The sequence below is a fragment of the Tetrao urogallus genome, assembly GCF_951394365.1.
Source record: "Tetrao urogallus genome assembly, chromosome: 13".
Taxonomy (NCBI): domain Eukaryota; kingdom Metazoa; phylum Chordata; class Aves; order Galliformes; family Phasianidae; genus Tetrao; species Tetrao urogallus.
In genome coordinates this window covers 7,318,671-7,339,965 of record NC_136826.1, presented here as the reverse complement: position 1 = coordinate 7,339,965, position 21,295 = coordinate 7,318,671, and the positions used below count along the sequence as shown (strand labels likewise).

At 44.0% G+C, this 21,295-nt stretch overlaps 1 protein-coding gene across 1 annotated transcript in view; it reads left to right on the top strand.

The window, feature by feature from the left end:
• LOC306951489 (vascular endothelial growth factor receptor kdr-like) overlaps positions 1 to 21,295 on the top strand; it is a gene marked incomplete at both ends in the record, with an annotated part of 114,534 nt that overhangs the window by 43,484 nt on the left and 49,755 nt on the right. The window contains 6 exons of the mRNA XM_079541992.1: positions 1,450 to 1,577; positions 4,646 to 4,805; positions 6,206 to 6,342; positions 7,768 to 7,927; positions 8,528 to 8,645; positions 10,383 to 10,558. Coding sequence (XP_079398118.1) covers positions 1,450 to 1,577; positions 4,646 to 4,805; positions 6,206 to 6,342; positions 7,768 to 7,927; positions 8,528 to 8,645; positions 10,383 to 10,558 — 879 coding nt within the window. The remainder of the gene's footprint in view (positions 1 to 1,449; positions 1,578 to 4,645; positions 4,806 to 6,205; positions 6,343 to 7,767; positions 7,928 to 8,527; positions 8,646 to 10,382; positions 10,559 to 21,295) is intronic.

The following is a 21,295-nucleotide window of genomic DNA, read 5'->3' as shown; positions in this document are numbered from 1 at the left end:
CCCCCTTGATTTGAAGCAAAGCACTGTTTGCCAACACATGGGTTACTGGAAAGGAGAAATTTGGGAGGCTTTCGCCATTTATTTGAACCCCTTGTCAATAACAGCCAAAATAGGGAACTCTCAGAATGGAGTACTTGGAATTTTGAACATTTCAATTACAGAGCTATTTCCTCACTAGCTAAAAATGTTAGAGAAATATTTTATCATCTTTTCCTGGAGATTTAAGAACATTCTCAGTTCTTCTGACAGATGAAGGAGAGAGCTCTGATACAATAAAACAGGGGCTAAAGGGACGCACAGATAGCCTTACCCTAACACTTAGTTCAACTGAGGCTTTCTTTAATCACAGAACAGCTGCCACAACAGCCCTAGATGCAAAGTGAGAGAATGCACTTAGGCAAAGGGGTCGTGGTCAGCTGGACTGGAACAGTGGTGGCAGAGCACGGCAATGGCACTGATCAGACTCCTAAACACAGCCTGTGGCTTTGCTTTTTGTGTTCACGAGGCATCTGGACAGTGAGCAGCATTTACTGAAGATGCTGCACTCCATGCAGGCAGCTCAGACCAGCGTCCTACAAAGAGGGGACACAAGGAGCCACAAGAGCGTAGCTAGATCCTCCAGGCAATTAGTAATGGATTTTTTTACTCTATAAAAATCCCTCAATATTACATCAGGAATTAGAAAGGAAACACAGCAGGAGGATGCAAGGCTCGTTCAGAGGCAGGTTCTAGGCAGGTTGAGGTTACTGTATGGCATCCATATACTGTCTTGTCAACAGCATACTCCAAAGCAAAATGGCTGGTTGCCTACATTGCATGCTGTAGTCAGCTTTGGATTAGCTGAATGGCATTTGAAACTTTATACCGTAGGATATCAAGTTAAAGAATTTTTTTACAAAAATCTTGACTGCTTGATGGTCTCACATTCTTTTAATCTTCTGATGACCATCACTGTATCCATACAATGAAAAATCAGTAAGGCTCAGAAGCTTTATTAAATTAAACTCCTCTGATTATTATTTATTTCTATGATATATGTATATCCTGTCTGATTTACCGTGGCAAATGCGTAGAAAATCCTACAGCTCCCTAAAGGTGTGACCAAGTTACTTCTGTGTTAATCTGTACCCTTATGGTAACACTTAATTGCTGTGGAATTCTGATGTGCTGCAGTGTAATAGCAGCTGTGAAAGAAATTCAGAGCATCGAGGAAAGAACTAACCCATGTGCCATGGAGACCTGTGGAGCCAGTTATTAACTGCATTGTTACAGGTGGGGAATGGATAGGAAAAGGATTTTTATTTCTTTTTAGTATGATTGTGCTACAAACTAGCAAAATGAGGTTAAAAATAGGATATTCGAGATGTCACTGGATGTCCTGTCATGTGTAACAGTGGGCTCTGATCAGCAAAGGAATGGTTCTGCAAACCAGTGTTCTTCTCTCTGCAGACGACAGAAATCCATTTGTGGAGTTTCACCCGGAGCATCCCAAAATCATCTACATTCTAAAGACTAAGAAAACAGTTGTTATCCCCTGCCAAGTCACTTCTCCAGATATCAGACCCATACTTACCAAGGTAAGTGGCTGGTTTGGAGAAATTCAGACAATTCAGAGGTCTGCAGTGCCATCACAGTGGGTAAATGTGAAAAATAAAATTGATGAAGCTAGGTATGTTTCAGAAGGAAATAGAAAAGGCAGTAATCATCTGGAAGCACTGCCATCACAGTGTATTAGTAGTGAACTGTGCATAAGGCTGTTGGTGGGATTCGGTTGAGTTTATCAAATGTTCTTCACATGTCATAGTTTGATGTTCCTCCATTAAAGCTTATCAATTTTATATCGTGAACCTCTCAGAACTGTTGCCCATTTCTGCTTGATTTCAGAACTTAAAACCAAGTTTTGATCTTAGAAATAAGTGGCTACTTCCTTCAGCAGCAGCCACACCTGAATGTCAAGGTTGCAGAATGGTCTGTGGAATAAAAATAGAAATTTAGGGTTCTGGGCTTCTTCAGTCAATAGGGATGTAATTGCTCAGTTAAAGAGCTTCAGAACCACTTCAGAAATATGTCTATCTCAGAAGAAGGAAAAGAACATGGGTCTCCTAGCTCCAATCCTGCCTTTTGCCCAGGAGGTGATGTGCCTCTCCATTGCCCTGCTGCCTCTGCCGCTGCCCCTTTTCCACGATCTGTTCTGGAAGGGTGTGAGATGTGATGCTGTGTTGCTGAAGGTGGTGTGCCAGCAGGGAACGCAGATTCGTGACGCCTGGCTCTGGTCTGAGGGGCTCTGCCTCTCCTGGGTGTTGGGCGTCTCCTCCTGAGAGCCAGCACACGGAACACAGAGGCCTGATACAGAGCTCCAGCTCCTGCAGAAAGCAATGGCGAATTTCCAGCAGACGTGCACAGGGACAGCACAAGCCTTATTGCTTTAGCAGATCTCTATTTTTAAGTTTTGTCAGTAGGGATTAAAAGTGGGGGGATAAGGCTGCTCTCCATTTATAGCTTATCACTTCGGCCTGGATAACTGTTATCACCTTCTCCTTGGCTATAAAAATGAAACATCCCCATCTTACGTGAGCCTACTTCAACCAAATTCACTGCTGGAATAGAGTCACATGAGCCTGAACAGGGCCTTGGAGCTCCCTGATTTATCCCCTTATTTACAGGCAACTCGGCTCTCCTGTGTACCAGCTAAACTCTCCCCTGGTAATTTCTTCAAACGCAGTCCTTTACCTTGAGGCAAGCTGCTAGAGAAATGAAATCTCCACTGAAATCTCCCTGTTGAATTGCAGAGAAAACTGTCCCCCACAGAGTCTTCCCCTGCAATGGGGAGCAGCAGGGCACAGGGAGGGATGGGATGCTGAGCGCCGCTCCCACAGGAACGCTCTCAGGAGCCGTGTGCCAGTTCCAGCAGCCAGAAAGTCACCTCTAGCACAGCCCGTCTGGGGATCCTGGGGATCCGACGGCCGCGTGGAGCCGAGGCGGCGGCTTCCCATGCGCAGGGGAAGCGGGGTGGAGAGGGGCGGAGGTGCGGCTGTGGGACGAGAGGTGAGCGAGGCGAGCGGACAGATTTAGAACATCCTCTGCTTCCAAATTTAATCTCCTATAGACAGCGAACTTCAAAGGGAGGAAAGCCGCTGTGATTTCCTTCAAGCAGCACTGACGTTTTTTGTTTGGTTGTTTAAATATATATTTTTGAATATTCTATGGAGATGTTTAATATGTGTGTAGTGTTGAAAAGGGCCTCCTGAGTAGGGTTATTTTTTCTTCCCCTTCCTCTCACCATCAGGGAGCGGAGCTGCCAAACCATGAAATTCATCTTTATCACATATTATTATTCTTTTAGAAAATGTATTTTTCCCACCGTAAATTAAGTTCCTTATGTTACCATTATACTTTAAAATCATTGCACTCTCTGGCCTTTAAATATGTATGGGGAAAGGTACCACTCACTAATACCAAACAGATCCCGGCTAACTCTGCACATCGTTCTCTGTTATTAAGAAACAGTGCTGAGACACAAGACTCGAACTTTTAGTTTTGCTTAATATGATTTTAATTCTGGGCAAAAAAGCGTTTTCAATCCTGTCAGATCTGTTTAGTCACTGATTTGGCTCAGTGTGCGTTTGCCACTTACAGCTTTGACCTTCATGGGTGTTAAAGCACAATTAAGCCCCAGGTCTCAGATCTCGTTCTGCAGCTTTTCCTCAATTTTCCTAATGGCTCTGCACAGCTCAATTACTTTGAAAGCATCTTCCCAAAATCCATGTTTCTTATGACTGTCAGAAAAGAACTGCTGCTCCAGAAGAAAGCCATGCCTGCCATCCCAAAGCAATGCCACCAGCATCTGCCCCAAACTCTTACTTCCATGGTCTTTATTCTGTATTGAGTACTTAGTAATAAGGGACATAAGCAATGCCATCCCAACCAACAGTGTGTTCCCAGGTTCCCAGGATAGGTATGAGCATCAGCTCTCAAAGCCTGGAGCTGAAATTTCATCAGAAGAGGAGTTATTTAAACTGAATCCAATTTAAACCACACTGCTAATACAGGAATACTGTTTGTTTGGAGGCAGAAGAATAAATTGTGTGTTGCACACAAAAGATGAAGAGCAACATTATGATTCTTCTTTTCAAGAATCACAGAACAATACAAATATTTAGGAATCTAGGACAACTAATGTCTGTGCTACTATGTTAATCATAAAATCAGAGAATGGTGTTTTGAGAAAAATGCATGGTGCATACCCGTAGTGCATAAAGCAAGATTTTGTTCCTAGACACTTCCAAAAAGGTTACCCTGCAAAGCTTCCATAAGACAGGCAAAATTACTTGCAGTAAAGAGATGAGGGAAACCGGATTTACAGTGGGCGGCACATCTTGCATAAGGTCTGAGAGGTTTGGGGCTACTGAATCAAGAGCCCCAGTTACGATGTCCAAGTTTTGGATTTCAGACAGTTGTACCTCAGGGAGGACTCTCCTATTTGTACATGTTGTTGTTGCCTGAGATGTGTGTGGAATGAGACCAACCACTCTGAAAGGTCAAATATCTCCCTAGTAATAAAGCAGAACAGCTTTGGCTGCTTGGCCTGATGACCTGAGGAGAAAGGGAATGTCTCAGCCACCTCCTATTGCCTGCTCTCTTTCAGTATCCTCATCTTGAAAAGCTAGACTTCAGGAAGATGGTGTGGGACCCAAAAAGAGGATTTGTCATCCCCTCTCATTCTTTTGCTTATTCTGGAGTACTCGCATGCACTGCAAACATCACTGGAAGTGTGTTCTCATCCTATTACCTCGTACACAAACTGGGTGAGTGATTGCTGTGTGCCAAGGAATGACCACAGTATTTCTGCTTCATTGCTAATCCCCCGGCTATTATTTATTGGCTAGCCCTAGGAATATTTGATATATCTAATTGTTATGTATCTGTAGCACATCCAAACTGCAGCACTTACAGCAAACTGATTCTTCCCCTTGTTTCCTATTCAATAGAACTTGCCTGATCCACTCAAACTGCCAGGTGTTGAGGTGGTACAGAACAGGAGCATTTTATTCAAACCTCACCACAGCTTTGTTTGCTTGGATAGAGCAGTATTTACACTAAAGCAAATGCCAATTTAGAATAAACAAAACATTAGATTTCTTTTTGTTTCTGGTCATTAAACACATGAGATCATGGTATAAAAACCTCATTAACATATTCATATATTTGCTTTTTTATCCTGTTTCTCATGGTGATTTACTCTGTCTTTTCCCTTGTATTTACGGTTGACCTTCAACTCAGAATTTATATCCAAATTTGCAGCTACCAATCATTAAATTTTGAAATGCTGGAGATTAATTAAAATTCACTTCTAATTTATTTTTCTTTTCAATGTATTCTCTTTCTTTCTTTGTACGTTGTATTTTTCACAAGGAGAGATTGTGACTTCATTCCCATTAGATTATAGCATCCTTCTATGCAATTAGCACTCAGCTTTAAATAACAATGAATTTGTGTGGCAGCCAAATAAAGATCCTGTAAATCTCTCTTTCTGTTTTTCTTTCATTGCTGGAGCAGTGATTATTTATTACTAAAATTGTGAATGCAAAGCTAAAAAAAAAAAGCCATGAGGACATCCTTATCTAGCCCCCAAGCACACCTGCAAGACCTTTCTCTGTAATGTATTGCTGTGCAGTGGTCAGAATTGTATTTACTATGCTGCTCCACAGACTAAGAGGCACGGCCTTGAAGAAGGCTTTTTCAGAGCTGATGCATTTGAGACATCAGTAAATACAAAAGACTGAGATCTGGTGGTCCCATTCAAAAAGGAGAGGTACCTGGCCATCAGGGGCAGGAGAAATGAAAATGTTGAGTCACTTCTGAATCTTCTTTTCTTAGGAAAGAAGAAGTACAAGAATGGTATCAGAATGTTTGGGCTTTGAGGGCTGGAGCCAAACATGGCGAAAGCAAGAAAAATCGTTCATAAATGAGTGTCCCCACATCTGACCGCTTTGATCGGCTGATGTTCAGGCGTTTATTCAGCTGACCTCGCTGCTCCTTACGTGCGTGTTTTCAAAAGTTTCCATAGAAACTGCAGAAGAAGATGAAGTGCTTTATAAACTGAAAGGAGCAGATGCTGGAGGGGCATTCAGAGTGTGGTTACTACCTCAAGTGTCATTTATGCATGGAGTGCTGTGTGCTTATACTTTTGCTTTTTTCCTTTCAGAGGGCAGAGCACAGAACCTGGCTTTGAAAGCAACTCCCAAAAAACTGCTGGTTGGAGAAACTCTCTATTTGGAATGCAAAGCAGAAACCTTCATCAACGGGCGCATCGAATTCGTATGGACGTGTCCTAGGGGGAGAGTGAGTTGATGAGAATTCAGGATTCTGCTTTGATGCAGTCTCCTACCCAAAAGAAAGATGTTCATGGTGCTGAGCACACTGGCTACTAGCTGTTCTGAAATACAGCCAACCATTTCTATGCCTACAACTGATTGTATTTTCAGTTTGAATGAATCTAAAATGTATCTACTATCTTGAGCCTGTAAATTAAACTGCAAATCTCATGCTATATATGTGCTTGCGAGAAAAGCCAGGAGATCTTTCCTCTTGGAACAATTTCTGTCGCATTACTTGCGGCCTCTTCCCAGCTCACAACTTAAGTCTCAAGGGCAGTCATGAAGGGTGCAAGCTATCAATCTGCTCACCCATCTTGGCACTTATTAAGTAGGGGAAATGAAACAAAAGCCACTTGTATCTGCTCAGACCTCACCGAATAATTAAATTTAAATTCTGAAAGTCAGTTCTTGAGCTTTCTGTGGAATGCAATACAGAAATGCTGAATTTGATGTAGAGCCACGTGACACTTTGATGTACTGAAACCTTCCAGTTCTCCTAAGGAAAACCAGAGAGAAGGGGTATTTCCAGATCAGTTCATTCATCCAATACAGTACTCATGGTTCTATTTGATGTTCAGAATTAAAATGATTGCTTTCTATTTTAATTGTGCAAAATATACATTTCAAAGGAGCATCTAAGCCTCTCGGAACAGTGTAAAATGTGCCCCCTAAAATTTGATTATTTTGGACTTATTTTGTTTACTTAGCAAAAGAATGTTTGATTTTGTGAAGAAACTACAGAAAAAATAGAGTTTATGGAAGTGCAAGCTTCTAAATTCCAGTGTTACTGAATTCTGTTTCTTGAAACCCACATGATGGAGGAGAGTTACTTCTTTATGAAACCTCCTTAGATTTCTAACATTTTAAATGCAAAATTTCTTGGCCAAATATATGGGATCAAAAATCCAATCAGAATAATAAAATGCTTTCTCAAATTCTTCAGGAATTTGCATTGGCATTTGGCTATCATAATATATCTGTTATTCTTTTGGAAAGTAGGCTTTCTTTCTAAGACAAGAAAACTGACAGTGACCCCGAAAAAGGCACAGCAGTGACCCTACAGGAGATGATGGCAGTTTTGCAGTGAGATCCCTGGGATGTGGGCTGTGAGCAGGGATGATCTTTGCAGTGTCCCATGGCTTACCTGCATGCCCAGGTTTCAGCAGAGACATGCCATAGTTCCACTGCCTCTTTCCCATTAAACTTGATAACGAGAGCTCACACAAGAGCTCTTCCTGCTTATAATATTTTATAATATTTACTTCCGTGATGGGGAGCTACGATAATTTTGATATGAATCACTGCTTTTCTTGACTGGCAGACTTTGTAAGGGTAAACAGAGCGATCCCAATTATGCCCCTTTTTGACCTCTTTTTCTGCTGACTTCCAGCACCCTTCCCCCAGGAGAACAATGGACCAGAGTGAACCCGTGTACAAGGTTGGCAGCAGCCTGACAATTGAAAATGTCACCATGGAAGATGGAGGCCTATACATATGCAAAACATTCAATGTAACGAAGCTGGAAGCTAATGTCACCGTTACGGTGTACGGTAAGTTCTGCAGCTAAACCGTCAGTCCCAAGAACCAAGACTATACTTTTAGTGTAACCTAAGAATAATGCCACATTACCAAATCTGCTGATACCTCAATGCTGTTAGGAAGAATGACAACTACTTAAAACATTAATAATCTGTAATAATTCTATGAGAGAGTCAGCATCCAGAACGATGTTTTCAAAAAAACATCACAGAGCTCAAGACTGCTACATCTGAGGGTATGGATGAACTGGGACTGAGCTACTTAGAAAAGGCAGCTCTGAGAGTGGTTGCTGATGCCCTGGAAAATCTGTCAGGCTGCCATTCACAGAACAGCATACCCCAGCACTTAGACATGCTGCAGCAGGGGCACAGCAGCTGCTAATTCTCTCCATTAAATAAAAAGTCCTTCATGTGGAGATATAATTCACTGACTGTGCCAGAGCTGTGCAGTCAAACTGCTCTACCAGGCTGGCGTTCCATTTGGTTGTTTCCATCTTCTGCACATCTGCAGCTGCAAAAGATCAAGGATAGGCAGAGCACTGTGTGAAGATACGAGCACTGCACTGTGGCAAATCTGCCATTCCTTGTCTTTCTCTTTGTTTCTCTTTCAAGACAAACCTTTCCTTGAGGTGTCACACAAGAAAGGGCTTTACTATGAGATTACATCAGGACACAAGTCACTGAAACTGGCTGCAAAGGTGGATGCCTTTCCTCGCCCAACTGTTGCCTGGTGAGTACCTGGAGCAAAAGCAGACATGGCCTTGTTGAGGCTCCTGTCTGGAGCAGATTTTCACTGTTGCTTCACTGACAGCAGGTACAAGTTGGGAGCACTCACAGCCATGGCCTCATAGCTCACCCAAGGAGTTGTTTCTCCTTTCTGTGCTGCTGTGTGCTGTGTGGAGGTGATAAGCTGTATCTCTTTCCCATGCTATTTTTCCCCTTTAGTCATGCAAACAAAAAGGTTCCTACAGAAAAAATAGAGGTTTTGTTTACACTGGACACAGAACTGTTTGGAACAGTAAAAATCTAAGGGGGAAGGGTTGCCAGCTTATTAGCCTTTAGTGGTGGCTAGTCTGCAAGGATGCAGGGCACAGCAGAAAGCTGCAGGACACACTATTAACATGAAAAAATATTTCTCTTCTTATCTTTTAAATAATTTACTCCAATTGGTCCCACCAGCAATGCCAGTAACTCCTCCTAGGCACTGTAAAAGCTCCACCTGGACTGTGATGGATTAGGTGAAAAGCAGCCAACACATCAGTGAGTGCAGGAGACATTCATTTCTCTCATTGCCCTTAAATCACTTGTCCTCAGCCCTGCCACTTTCTCCATGCCCTATTTCACAGGGCTCTTTCCCAGCCCCACCTCACTCACCATGAGCAGTTCTGCCTGTCTCAGCTGAGCAGGAGGCTTGGCAACACTCCCCAGTGCCATACCTGGCCAGCTGAGTGCTGCTCAGGATGGCCTGCCAGCCAGCAAAAGGTGTTGCTCAGGGATGGGTTTGCTGGCTTTTCCTAGCAGCAAACTCACAAGAAATTCTCTGATGTCAGTCAAATCACTGACCTCTGCATGCCAAGAGCTATTTTTAATTGCCTCTGGTTTTTAGGAGACAGAAACCATCCTGGGAGTTGAGAGGGAGCACCTCCTTTCTCCTGCCAGGCTTTGTTCCCAGGGCCCAGCATGCGGCAGCTCTGTGGCAGCTGGGACCAGCAGAGCCTCCTTCCCCACATGCAGCAGATGTTGACGTTGGAGGTCTTTCAGCACAGTTTGAATGACTGCAGAGGAGGCTTTCAGCATGCTCAGACAGCAGGACACGTACCCCAGCTTCTCCTTCCACCAAGTCTGAAGCTCTGTGTGTGGCAAAGTCTGCCCTATTTCATATTCATAACCCAACTGTGGGTTAGCAGCAAGCAGGAGAAGGTCATGGAGCCTCGCTCAACCCAGTGTTAGCGATGGTTCAGGGCTGCAAATTCCTCACTGACCTGTCTGTTGACTCTAAACTCTCCCTAACACAGACTGGCTTTTTCGTAAATAGTAAAGGATCATTCATACATGCTGAAAAACAGTTATGATTAATTAATATCTTGTTTTAAAACTGATGATACAAATTTGGGCTAACCCATCACTTATTGCACTTAGTATTGCACGTGCAAGTTGATGTCTGCAGTCCACAACAATTTGAGGGCAGCTCCATTTGCATTTCTGATGATAGTTGAGCGTACAAGAAGCACTGATAACTCAGATTCATTTAAATATCTTTTTCCTGTAGCACTGCAGATGCTACTCAATCTTAGTGTGAAAGAGCATGGGAGTAGAAGCCCAATTCAAGCAGGGGTTCCTGTTCTGTCTCCAGTGCTGTTTCTGAAGGATGACCCTTTAACCACTCTCATTTGGGTACCAGTCAGGCTTTCTGAGGGCTAACAGCCACGTGAGCACATGATGAGCCTTGCTGGGCCTTTCACAACAGGTACAAAGATGGCAAACTGATCAAGGATAACCAAACTTGCTACGAGCCGGACCCAGCGAAGTACAGGCTGGGCATAAGAGATGTGAGACCAAAGCATGCTGGGAACTACACCATTGTCCTGAGCAATGCAAAATATGGCCTGTACAAGAACCTCACCATGCAGCTGGTAGTGACAGGTAAGGACTTGATGTTTGTAATGATAGTGCTGTGGTTTTTTTTCCGTGTGACGCTGTTCTTTCAGTCAGTAGGAAGGAGGGACAAGTCCCACGTTTACCTGCAATGAGCTCGTACAACACATTTAGGAAACACTGATGATCCGTTTCGCACCAACCCATATGAATAGAGGCAATAGAATGGAGATATGCAATGAGGAGTTAGGCTGAAACCATGTCATCTAAAACAACTTTCCACCAAGCAGCTGCACCTCAGACCGCAGCATCTTTTTGTTGGGATGGTCTGCAGACAGACACGGAAACGGCTTGAAAGTGAAGAGCCTTTCAATAGGAGTTTGGGAGGATATCTAGGAGCAAGGTCTGGAGCCGGGGGCACAGTTTCCCAAGAGAAGTGGTGGAAGTTGTATCCCTTGAGATTAAGAAGTAGCTTGGGCAAAGCACTGGGGAACATCCTGTTGGGACAGGAAGAGTCCCAAGTGTGCTGGCGGAAGGAACCAGATGAGCTGTTCTGTCTTTCATGTCTCTCCATCATCCTGCTACAGAAATACTGCCTAAGTCTGTATTTCGTATTTTTGTGTTGTCATTTATCTGCTGGGAGCATTTGAGGGATAGGCTCATTTTCAGGAGGATCCAAAGCAAACGGAGTGCAGTGAGGCTGGTTTACTTGTCAGAAAAGGAATATAGACATTGGAATCACATTCACTGATCTCACTCACTGGGATGACGGAAGACAGAGCTCATTGTCTCTTTGCACATCTGCTGCCTCTTTTAATGCAGTGAATTTGGGAACAGAAACAGAATCATGAGGCCCAGCGGGAGTTCGGCATGTTAGCTCTGCTTTCTTCTGTATTTCCTGAGGTTTGCTCAGGCAGTGAGATAGGTAAAGTGGTTGGTGGAGGTTTGTTTTCTTTTCTACGGTGAATTTTTCTCTCTTTCTCTTCTTGACACCTAAAAATATTCTCAATTGTCCTCTCTTGAATTACTTATGTGCTGTTGCACTATGTAACTTCCAGCATTTGTTTTTTTCTCATTTCACCTTTCACAAAGGAATAATGCATAACAAATGGAGAACTTGTTACTTGGGCATACTTGGCCTATTCAAAATGCTCAGTGCTTACACCAACTTAAACAACCCTTAAACTAGTGTGTGATACAGGACTGTAGAGAGCTGGGAACCTGCTCATGGTCAGCTGCTGTGGCTCAGTGATGGGCAGGAATGTGTTAAACTGTGGCCATTTATTCCCTCAGGGTTGTTTATCCGTACAATGGTTTTGCTGTCTTGTTAGAGAACAGAAACATCCAAAGGAAGAGAAAATTAAGAATGATAATAAATTATCTTGTCAAGGTAAATATTAGCGTTTGCGTGCGAAAGAGAATGTTTAGTCGAAGAGCAGCCATTCCACAAATAGGCATATCAAAAACAAACAGATCTTGTTTGTAGGAGCAAGATGCTATTTCAGGATTAAACCATCCATGCTATTAAGTACAGCACAAGCCTTTCATCTCTCTTGTATGTACAGGCGTGTGTTGTTCTGGCTCTCTCACACAGTGCTTGCCTAGCATGGTGCTCATTGTCAGCCTTTATTTCAGATCAGCCCAATAAAGACTTCAATCAGGACTAATTATTTCATTGCAAAACACCCTTTTTAAGAGTATGCAAAGGCCAGCAGCTGCAGGACTGTTACTGACCAGCAAAGGTAATGCTTGCTGAAGCACAGGAAAAATGAACAGCAGGTGCTTCTTTCCTGGTTAAAAAAAAAGAAAAAAAGCCATCTCTGAAATGAGACACAAAATGGAAAATATCTGCCAAAGAAAGCCACTGTTTTTAAGCAAATCACTGCAAACAAGGAGGTACTTGCCCAGACTGTAGATAGGAATGACTCAAAACTAGGAAAGCTCTCTTCCTCGCCAGGCTCTTCCCTCTGCAGCACTAACCCAGCAAGCTGGATCTGGAGCATGCGACCCAAGGATGGGCTCGTTTAGCCCAGATTTAGTGTGGGAAGAGATCAAAAAAGGAAAATTTTGTTCTTGAAGCTTATCCGACTGCAGAAAAATGCTTTTTTCCTCATGCTTTCAGCTAGGGAAAATGGATTGCTTCTTTTTCAGATTTGGGCATAATTTGCTTTATATTCAAAAAACAACCTGAATGCAGATTTAAATTTTTCTCTTGACTTCTAAACAAATAACCTGACACTTAATGTCCAGTTCGTGTGACTGATGTCCTGGCATCACCTGAACAGATCTAATTGTTCGGAGCTTCAGCAGGAGGCCGAAATGCTCTGCAGATATTTTACATGGCATTACTTTGCCCACCACTGAAACAGAACCGCCTCTGAGCTGAGAGGGGTGATCAATGTCTCAGCTTAGAACCAGGCAGTCTGCATTACTGAAGGTAGAATTTGAACGCTGGTATTAACAGACTTCATGGAACAATCCTCTTGGTTTGCAGGTCAACACGCTGGTAGAAGCATCAGTTTTGCATCATGTCTAAAAGGCGCTGCCTGCAGCAGCCCAGCACCTGCCCAGCCTCATGCCAACTACGTGCACATCAAGCAGCTTCCTATTACTGAGGAGTAGCATTTATTTTTTGAGTAACAGCATTAGTCCCCAAAAGGCAGGGAATGTCTTTTAAATTTCAGAACTGCATCTGAGAAAGAAGGTGCATTCTGAATGGTATCATTTAAATAGGCTTTGGAATGTGAAGATAAGTGCCATTTGTCTCTTCCTGCAAATAGAAGAAATTATAAGCAAGCATACAGCCCCCTCTCCTGTGAGTCTCTTCAAAATAATACATCGTTAATTCTCCTGAGCAGCACAGATAGGGTAAGTGGCTATGTGCTGTGACAAACCCATCACTGCCAATTTGAACTAGGTGTAGAGGAAGTTAATAGTGTTGTGAAATGTTATCTACAAACAAAGTATAAATAGCACTAGAACTCTTACTCATCAAATTGCATTATATTAATTTTGCAGGGCATTTTATTCTGTAATAACAGCAGCAGAAAAGAACCCCTTAAAAAGTAGGAGAAAATTAGTGATATGCCTGAGCCCTACAGGACAGCAGCTTATATGCAGTGTATCTCCTGACCTGCTAGAAGACCTGAACTGCTGCAAGCTTTCTTTGGAATTATCTTCCATACACTTAACTGGCAGCCAGCACAGCACTTCTGGCATAAAGTACTGTACTTGTAAGGTATTTGCTTCATAGTAATGAGTGCAAAAAGTAGGAGCTATTTCCCCACAAAGGTTGATACGGCCATAAAACTGATGAGTATCTGCAGGGAGCAGAGGTATTCGTTGTCTCAGCTCTACAGAAACAAAAGGGCAAATAAAGCCCCGAGCTGCTGGCTGGGAGCTGGTAGCAGTGCTGGTACTGGAATCAGGCACACCAAACTGTGCAGTTGCTGTCTGGCCCAGAGCAGAATAGCACTGCTATGCAAAAAATGTCTCTTTAAGAAGTGGCTTAGCTGTGCCTCTGGTCACCCATGCTCCCAGTGCAGCTGGAATTTCATCTTGCAGGAGCACATATCTCCCCTGTGGAGTCCTGTTGGCTCATTGTAGGACTCAAGTCCCCGGGAGGCAGCTGACTGCATTTTCAAAACTCTCCTTCTTTACATATTTACACATCAAACACTGTCCAAGAAGCGGCAGGTTGCTGTGTTTTTGTTTTGTTTGATTAAATTCTTATTGAGAAAAGGTTCAAGAAAATAATGTCCTAAAGAATTTGGAGGAAAGGGAGCAAGAAGAAGGAACAATCGTAGCAAACAGCTGGTGGCTGCACATCTGAGCCAGCCAAGGAGGAGAAACGTGGGAGAAAAGAGTTATTGCAGGCTGAAGTACAAAGCCGTTTCAGAACAAAACATAAACAAAAAATCCCCAAATCTATTTATGGGGAAGCAGGCTGCATTTCATTCTCACCCTTGCTCAAGTCATCTGCATGTATCAGAGTTCTTGCTGAGCCCTTTATGGGGCAGTCAGCATGCTCTGACCGTCATGCTGTGAGCGAAGGTTGTATAGGAGCATAAGTTAATTCGGAAAAAAGCGGGATGAATAACCTCCTTCACCACTTTTCCTTTCTCCTTTGTCCCAAAGTTTCTCTTCTGTGCTCTGTCAAGACTCTTCCAGCTAATATTGCTTTGGGTTCCTGCTGCTCTAGTCAATTGAAATTACATTCCCTTGAAGAGTCTTGATCCCCAAAGCTCTTGCATTGTATCTCTAAGAGGGGCAGTGCAAAGTGCTAGCAGTAGCTGTAGCAAAAGCAGTAGTTATTCACAGGCTCCCTCAAATTCCCTCTCTCCTGGGCATGGACCAAACTAGGAGACCCTGAGCATGCAGAATTCATGTATGCGTTGCCATGTGCTCCCCATTATGTCACTGAGGTGGCTGTACCTCAATTTCTGTTACTAGGGAGAATTAGCTCCAGAGCGCTTAACGGTGCATGTGTTGCCCTACCCTGTAATCAGGCCAGCTCTTCATATTTGGTTTAAAATCAAAGGCAGAGGGAGTTCTGTGCTTGACCTACTTTGGCTTGCAAGGGATGAGTTGACATCAAAGGAGTCCCCAGTGATCTCCACAGAAGTTAAGAAATACATGGTGATCCATGGGAACAATACTCTGTCACTTTAACCAGATCCAGACTAGTCTGAAGAGGGAGACAGCCCTCAGGATGAGGTTAATTCATGCTGGGCTGTGCCAGGTCAGAGCAAAGGAGCTCTTGGAGAGACGGAGCTCATCTAAGGGCAGCAGAGGGGAGTCACACACGGTCCTCAGTGCAAGGAAGGGCCACAGAAATATCTGTGCTGGACATCAGATGTGAGAAATGGGAATTTCTTTGCATTAATACTGCAAATAGGTGAAAGGATTGAGCCACATAGGAGAAGCAGGGCTGCAAAGAACCTTCACCTTGCTTGCATTCTTCGGTATTCTGCTAGGACTGGCTTTCCATTGCATGTTACATCTAGCTCCAGTGTAGCTCCTTGGAGGATAACCCATTCAGGAAAAGCCAAAATAGAAAATTTGATTTTCCATCTCCTCGGCCAGCCAAGCAAGCTTAGAAACCTGCGAATAAAACACAGCCTGTCTCCAACTAGCTGTAATTTCAGTGTGTTCCTCCTCAGGCCCATTCCTTTGCTTTCCTCCTGTGTGCTGCCAGGTCTGGCTGTAGGCAGTGCTTTGGGAGAAAGCAAGTATGAAGTGCTCCGCTATCACACCATGCTCCAGTCCGTCCTTCAGGTCTCTTCAGGCAACAGAGAAACACCTGACTTTTTCTGGGAGATACATGAAAGAAAAGAAAAAGCGTGGAACACAGACTGACTGCGTTGGGCCGTTCTTGCACAATTATTAGCAAATGATGAAGAGCTTTCTCACAGACATCGCACAATCCCTGCACACGTGCAGCCCTGCAGCCCAGCCTGCCCTCAGCCTCTGTGTGTTCCCATGAGAGGCCCCAGTAAAAAAAGGCTGATGCACCTTTTTCCTTTTGTTGGGAGTGGCCAATCCAATTTCAGGGAGAGGAAGACATTCAGCTCACTCCTTTGCAGCAACAATTTTCTTCTGACAGCCCTTGAAATCCAGAATTGGGGGAAGCTGGGAAGTGGCAGCACTTGTTTCCACGCTCTCAGCCAAGCCTGCAGGTATATTAAGTGGGGCTTTTCTCCTTTGAAAAGCAGGCAAAGGGGGCACAGAGAAAAATACTAGAGAGCTGCCAGCTCTGTTAAAAATTAAGCAGCTCAGCGCTATGCATTTGCTTTTGAACTCTGTTTAGTCAATAAGGTTGAGAGACAAGAAAAAACTTTCTTTTTTTTTCCCTGAAGCATTGAAGGAGAAAGGTGAGGGTGATAGATCTGGGAAAGGTGATACAGGACTGAAAAAGAGACAGCCTTCTTCCTCCAAGGTGCAGAAAGACACATCTTAAAGTGACATTACAAGGTTAGAAAAAATACAAACCAGACTGCAATCATTTTAACCACAACATTCATGACAGGTAGTCCAGGAGCCTTGCGAGTCTTCCTAAAATGTGCTCATCCAGGATCCAACTGGATGGCTTCTGTGCCATTTGCTTCCACCCTGCTGGCACTCCCAGCCTGCAGCAGTGGAGCAGCAGCCAGCGTGCAGCCAGCAGTGTGCTGCAGGGGGGCTGGGGCCCATAACTGCCAAGCCCGAGGCTGTTGCTGCAGTGGAACCCACGGAGGGTCTTGGGCTGCACACCTCATCCTGGCGCTGGTTGTGTGTAGCGCTGCACAGAGCAGAGCAAAACAGCCGACAGAATGAAACAGGCACCCAGAAGGAAACGGCTGGGGTGAAATACAATGTTCTGCTCAGCCTGGAACAAAAATCGTTTTAACTAATTTGATTCGAATAATTTTTCTTTCTTTCAACAAAAAAGAAAAAGAAACACAATGATCACTTGTAAGCTGAACACAGATGAAGTGTTTTTACTCAGGGGAAATTTCATCCTCTTTTCCCCATATCGTTTGACCAATCTAAGCATGTGTTAATGACCTTCCTATCTGCATTACAAGTATTCACCTGGCTCAGCTTGCCGAGCTTCTATTTTCATTAAGTACCACAGAAAAATAGATGGAATATTCTGAAGTGCAAATTATTTTTGCTTTTGGGAAACAGAAAGGGCAAACTGAAATCAAATGGACACTGAATAGTTTTAATGAAGCCCCGTAGTCCAGCGAAGTACAGCAGGTTCAGGTGAAATGCTTCATTGGACCACTTTGTGACGTTTTAATGATTGTTCAATATGAAAACATTTTTGAAACTCAGTTTAGATGTAGTGGGGGAGGTGTGTAAACATTTCTGTTCAGATCATTGGAAGTAAAGCAAAGTGCAGTGAATGTTTCTGCGTGCTGGCCTCTATATTTGGATGCTCCTCTGGGTGACAAGTATGCAACTCCATTAATAACATCTGCCATGCACTGAGAGATAAAAGAATCTCTTGCCTAAGCAGCAATGCCAGGGGGTCAGTGTCCCAGTCTTCTAATGTTACAGACTAAACATTACACAAGAAAGTAAGATGAGATTTGCATAGTGCTGATCAATTTGAAATTTACAGTAAGCAGAATTGCTTTTTGATTGCATTTCACAGTGCAGCAGCAGCAAAGTCGTTAGTTATTCGGGTCAGCTCTCACACCAGCAATTGCACCTCTGCAGAGAAGGCTTGGGATACAATCACACTTTCAGCCGAGAGATGAAAACCCAGTTATTTTTGATACATTTAAAGCCATCTGAACATTGCACATTGCAAAAGCAGCCAGAGAGGAGAAAGCTTTTAAGGTTTGTTTGGCTTCTGCTTGAGAAAACTCAGTCTGAGGAGGGCAGAGGTCAAGGGATGGGACGCAGAGGTTGGAAACAGGTGCTCAGATCTCTGGGGAGGGGCTGGAAACAAGAAGTGGGACAGCAAGGGGTGCTTCAGGTCAGCAAGGAAGTGTGCAGTGATGTCCTGCAGCTCAGCACTGCTGCAGCACTGCTTGGGGCAGGAGCACATGGGGAAGTGTTCCGAGAGCCCAGGAGGAGCCAGGAGGGCTGCACTGTGCCCGGGGGAGCAGGCAGAGATGGCTGCAGGGCGCAGCACAGGGGCAGCTGCTGTGTCACTGTGCTGTTGTGGTGCTCAGGTTCCAACAGGGTTGCTTTTTTTGCATGCTTAAGGATAGCTATGTGCATGCAAATGTGGCTGCACTTTTTAGATGCTTAATTTAAGGTGCAACCAGAAATAGACTTGGATTCTGGCAGTGCTTATGATTGGATTCTGACCCCAAGCCTCCCTGCACACCTGTACATGAGCAGAGATGCACAAGAGTTGGTGGATAACCCGCCATGCTGCTTTGTAAGCAGATGTGAAAGAGAAAGCAGAGCACGTGTGGAAGAGGGAGAGAGTTATCTGAGAAATATACCACCAGGTATGCATTAAATAATATTAAATTAAATAATCACTGGCATTAGGTTAAAAATTCCTCAGCTTCCAAGTGCAGAGCCGTTCTGCAGGCAAGGTTACTGCAGCTGCCCACTGAGCCGACCATCTGGTGACAGTCCTTGCAAATCTAAAAGGCCAGCACCTAGCAGAGAACACAGTGAGCCTTACAGGTCCAAGGCTTTCCACCGCTGATGGGGGCACTTTCTGCAGGTAGGATCTAGTCCAGCAGTGAGCAAAAGGAACAGAAACGCTTCGGCTGTCCTCAGGGGCACAGTGTAGGATGGCCAGCACATGGCCAGCACAGTGTGAGGAGCTTCACAGAGTTTTCAGCCCAGTCAGTGTCCCCCAGCATATTTCACACCACAAACCTGAGGAACGTGGGAGCCAATGCCGGCATCCCTAACAGCACAAAGAACTGCTTCCAAAACTGGGGTAACGCCACAGCAAGGGTCACTCCGAGGGTGACACCCACCTCCACTGCATCCTATGCAGGGAGAAAGAGAAACTTACAAAAAAAACCACTTCTGTTTCTGAAAGACATGCCCAGATTTTGCTACCCCACGCTAACCACGTTGTAATGCACTGCAAGAGAAATGATGGGGAGGCACTTCTAGCCAGCCCCTCCAGATTTAAGAAAACAATTGCCCAAACCTCATAAATACTAATTATTTCAATTGATGAATCATTTTGACTCATTCTGGGTTTCAGGTAATATTTAATAGTGCCATGCAGTGAAGTAATTGTGGAATTAGAATTCATTTGTCACTCACGTATGTTCTTATTTTAATTAGATCAAGTTAAAACTATCTTTCTTTTTTAGAAGGATAATTTAAATGACATTCAACTTACTCATCATTTCACCAAGAATAATCTCCTAACATTCAAAGACTGTAATCAAACTTACTTTGTTCCCCATGCTCTTTCAGACAAAAACAAACACCAGACGTACTGTCCCTCTCCCCAGGTGTGCAAAGCTTTGTTCTTTCAGCTCAAAAACACATCACTTGAGTAACCTTTTACATTGAACTTAGGTCTCTATTTCGGAGTGAAAATTATGCTTCTGAGTCCAGTCCAAACATGGAAAACAAAGAATTTGAGACTGAAAAGAAAAATGTATGAGACCATGAAGAATGCGCTTCTGTCTGCAGGGAATTTTGCAAAATCATTGTCATGATCTGAAATAATTTGGTGGTGGGAAATGAAACAGTAGTTACAAGGAAATTCAGCTTTTGTGCCAAAAGTCTGCCATGAGTGGTCCGTACACCCACGGATGTCCATGTACTTGGTCTGCAAAACACTGCACAACCCAAAAGCTGCTCCTGCTCCCCGATGAGATGTGCAGGAAGGGCCTCAGGCACAGGCTGAAGAGCTGCTCCATCTGCCCCCTGCTTCCCCTCCTCTGTCCCAAAAAGCCAGCGCTGTCCCTGAGGAAAGGAGTGGGCTTCAGAGCCTGGCAGAGCTGCATCTGCAGGCAGACCAAAGGGGAGCAAAAGGCAAAACAGCATGCAACAGCAAAACCAAATCAAGGACTGTCATTTGTGGTTTTCTTTAAGTGAAACGCTAATCGGGATCTAAGGAGGGTCCTTCAAAGTAGCAAAGGTTTTACTGTGGAAGTTAGGATACAGCTGAAGCAGGTGAAGTCAATTCCTTTCATTGGGTGAGAAGGAAACCTGATGTATTATTTCTGGCAATGCTGAGGTCTAAATCTGACCTGACAGCGAGAAGAATGGAAGGTGAGGGTCCTGCTGAGACATGAGGTTGGAGTGATTGGTCCTTGGGTAAGAGAGGAGGGCTGAAAGGGAAAAAAATGAAGAAAAAGGAATAGGGCTCAAGATTGATGAGGTGGGCAGTGGCTCCTGTTTATACATCTGGGGCCTCCTTGACAGCAGAAAAATAAGTTAAACCGAAAAATAGAAATATAATCTGCATTCACTTCCCAACTTGTCAAAAGCCTTCACGTAAAGCGGCTGCACTCAGCTGGACAAAGGGGCTCCACTGCCGGACCCCAACCAATAAATCTGCGTGGTTTCCTGTTATGAGAAGCAGACAGAGATAGGACTGGGGATGGGCAGAGCTGTCTGCACCAGGGAAGAGCCTGTGCTTTCACTTCAGTCTCAAACCCACCCTCTCCGAGGTTAGGAAAAGTTCAGTTCACTTTGGAGATTTTTTAACAGTATTTCTCATTTTTGCATGTTCCTGTGGGAGCTGGAAATACATGGGACAAAGTGTTTTGTTTTTTTTTCCTGCTGGCAACAAGCAGCCCTGAAAGTGTCACACATGCAAGTTTGCTTTGGTGAGATTTCCAATTCAAGGGGGTGATCTTGTCTTGCAGTCTGTCCAGATGAGAATAACGCAGTGACCTTTTGAATGGTTTTGCTATTTCTGTGGTAAGGATTTCTTGGTGTAACTCTACAAGTGGTTTCTATCCACCACTTCTTCCTTGCCTTCTTCACCCCTTCACCCAGTGCATGGCACACAGAAAAGGTAAGCAGTGTTTTCGGATCAAAAGAAGTTTTTTGCAGTGACCCTGGAGAGAACCTTGCACAATGGTCGTGATTCTGCAGAGCAGCAGCTGCTTGATAAGGTTCCTCTCGGGGGGTGACATCAGAAGTCAAGCACTGTGCTACCAGCAGTACCTGCACCAGCAGCCTGATCCTGCAGTCCCCAAGCAATAGATGTTTCATGGCATAACAGTTCCAGAAGCATAACAGCCACAACAGCACTTGAAAGCAATTCAGGAGAACATGGTGTGATGTGTATCTGAAACATCAAAACTAGTGCCTGTGTTCCTCTGTGTGTTTAATACTTTCAGTATTGCT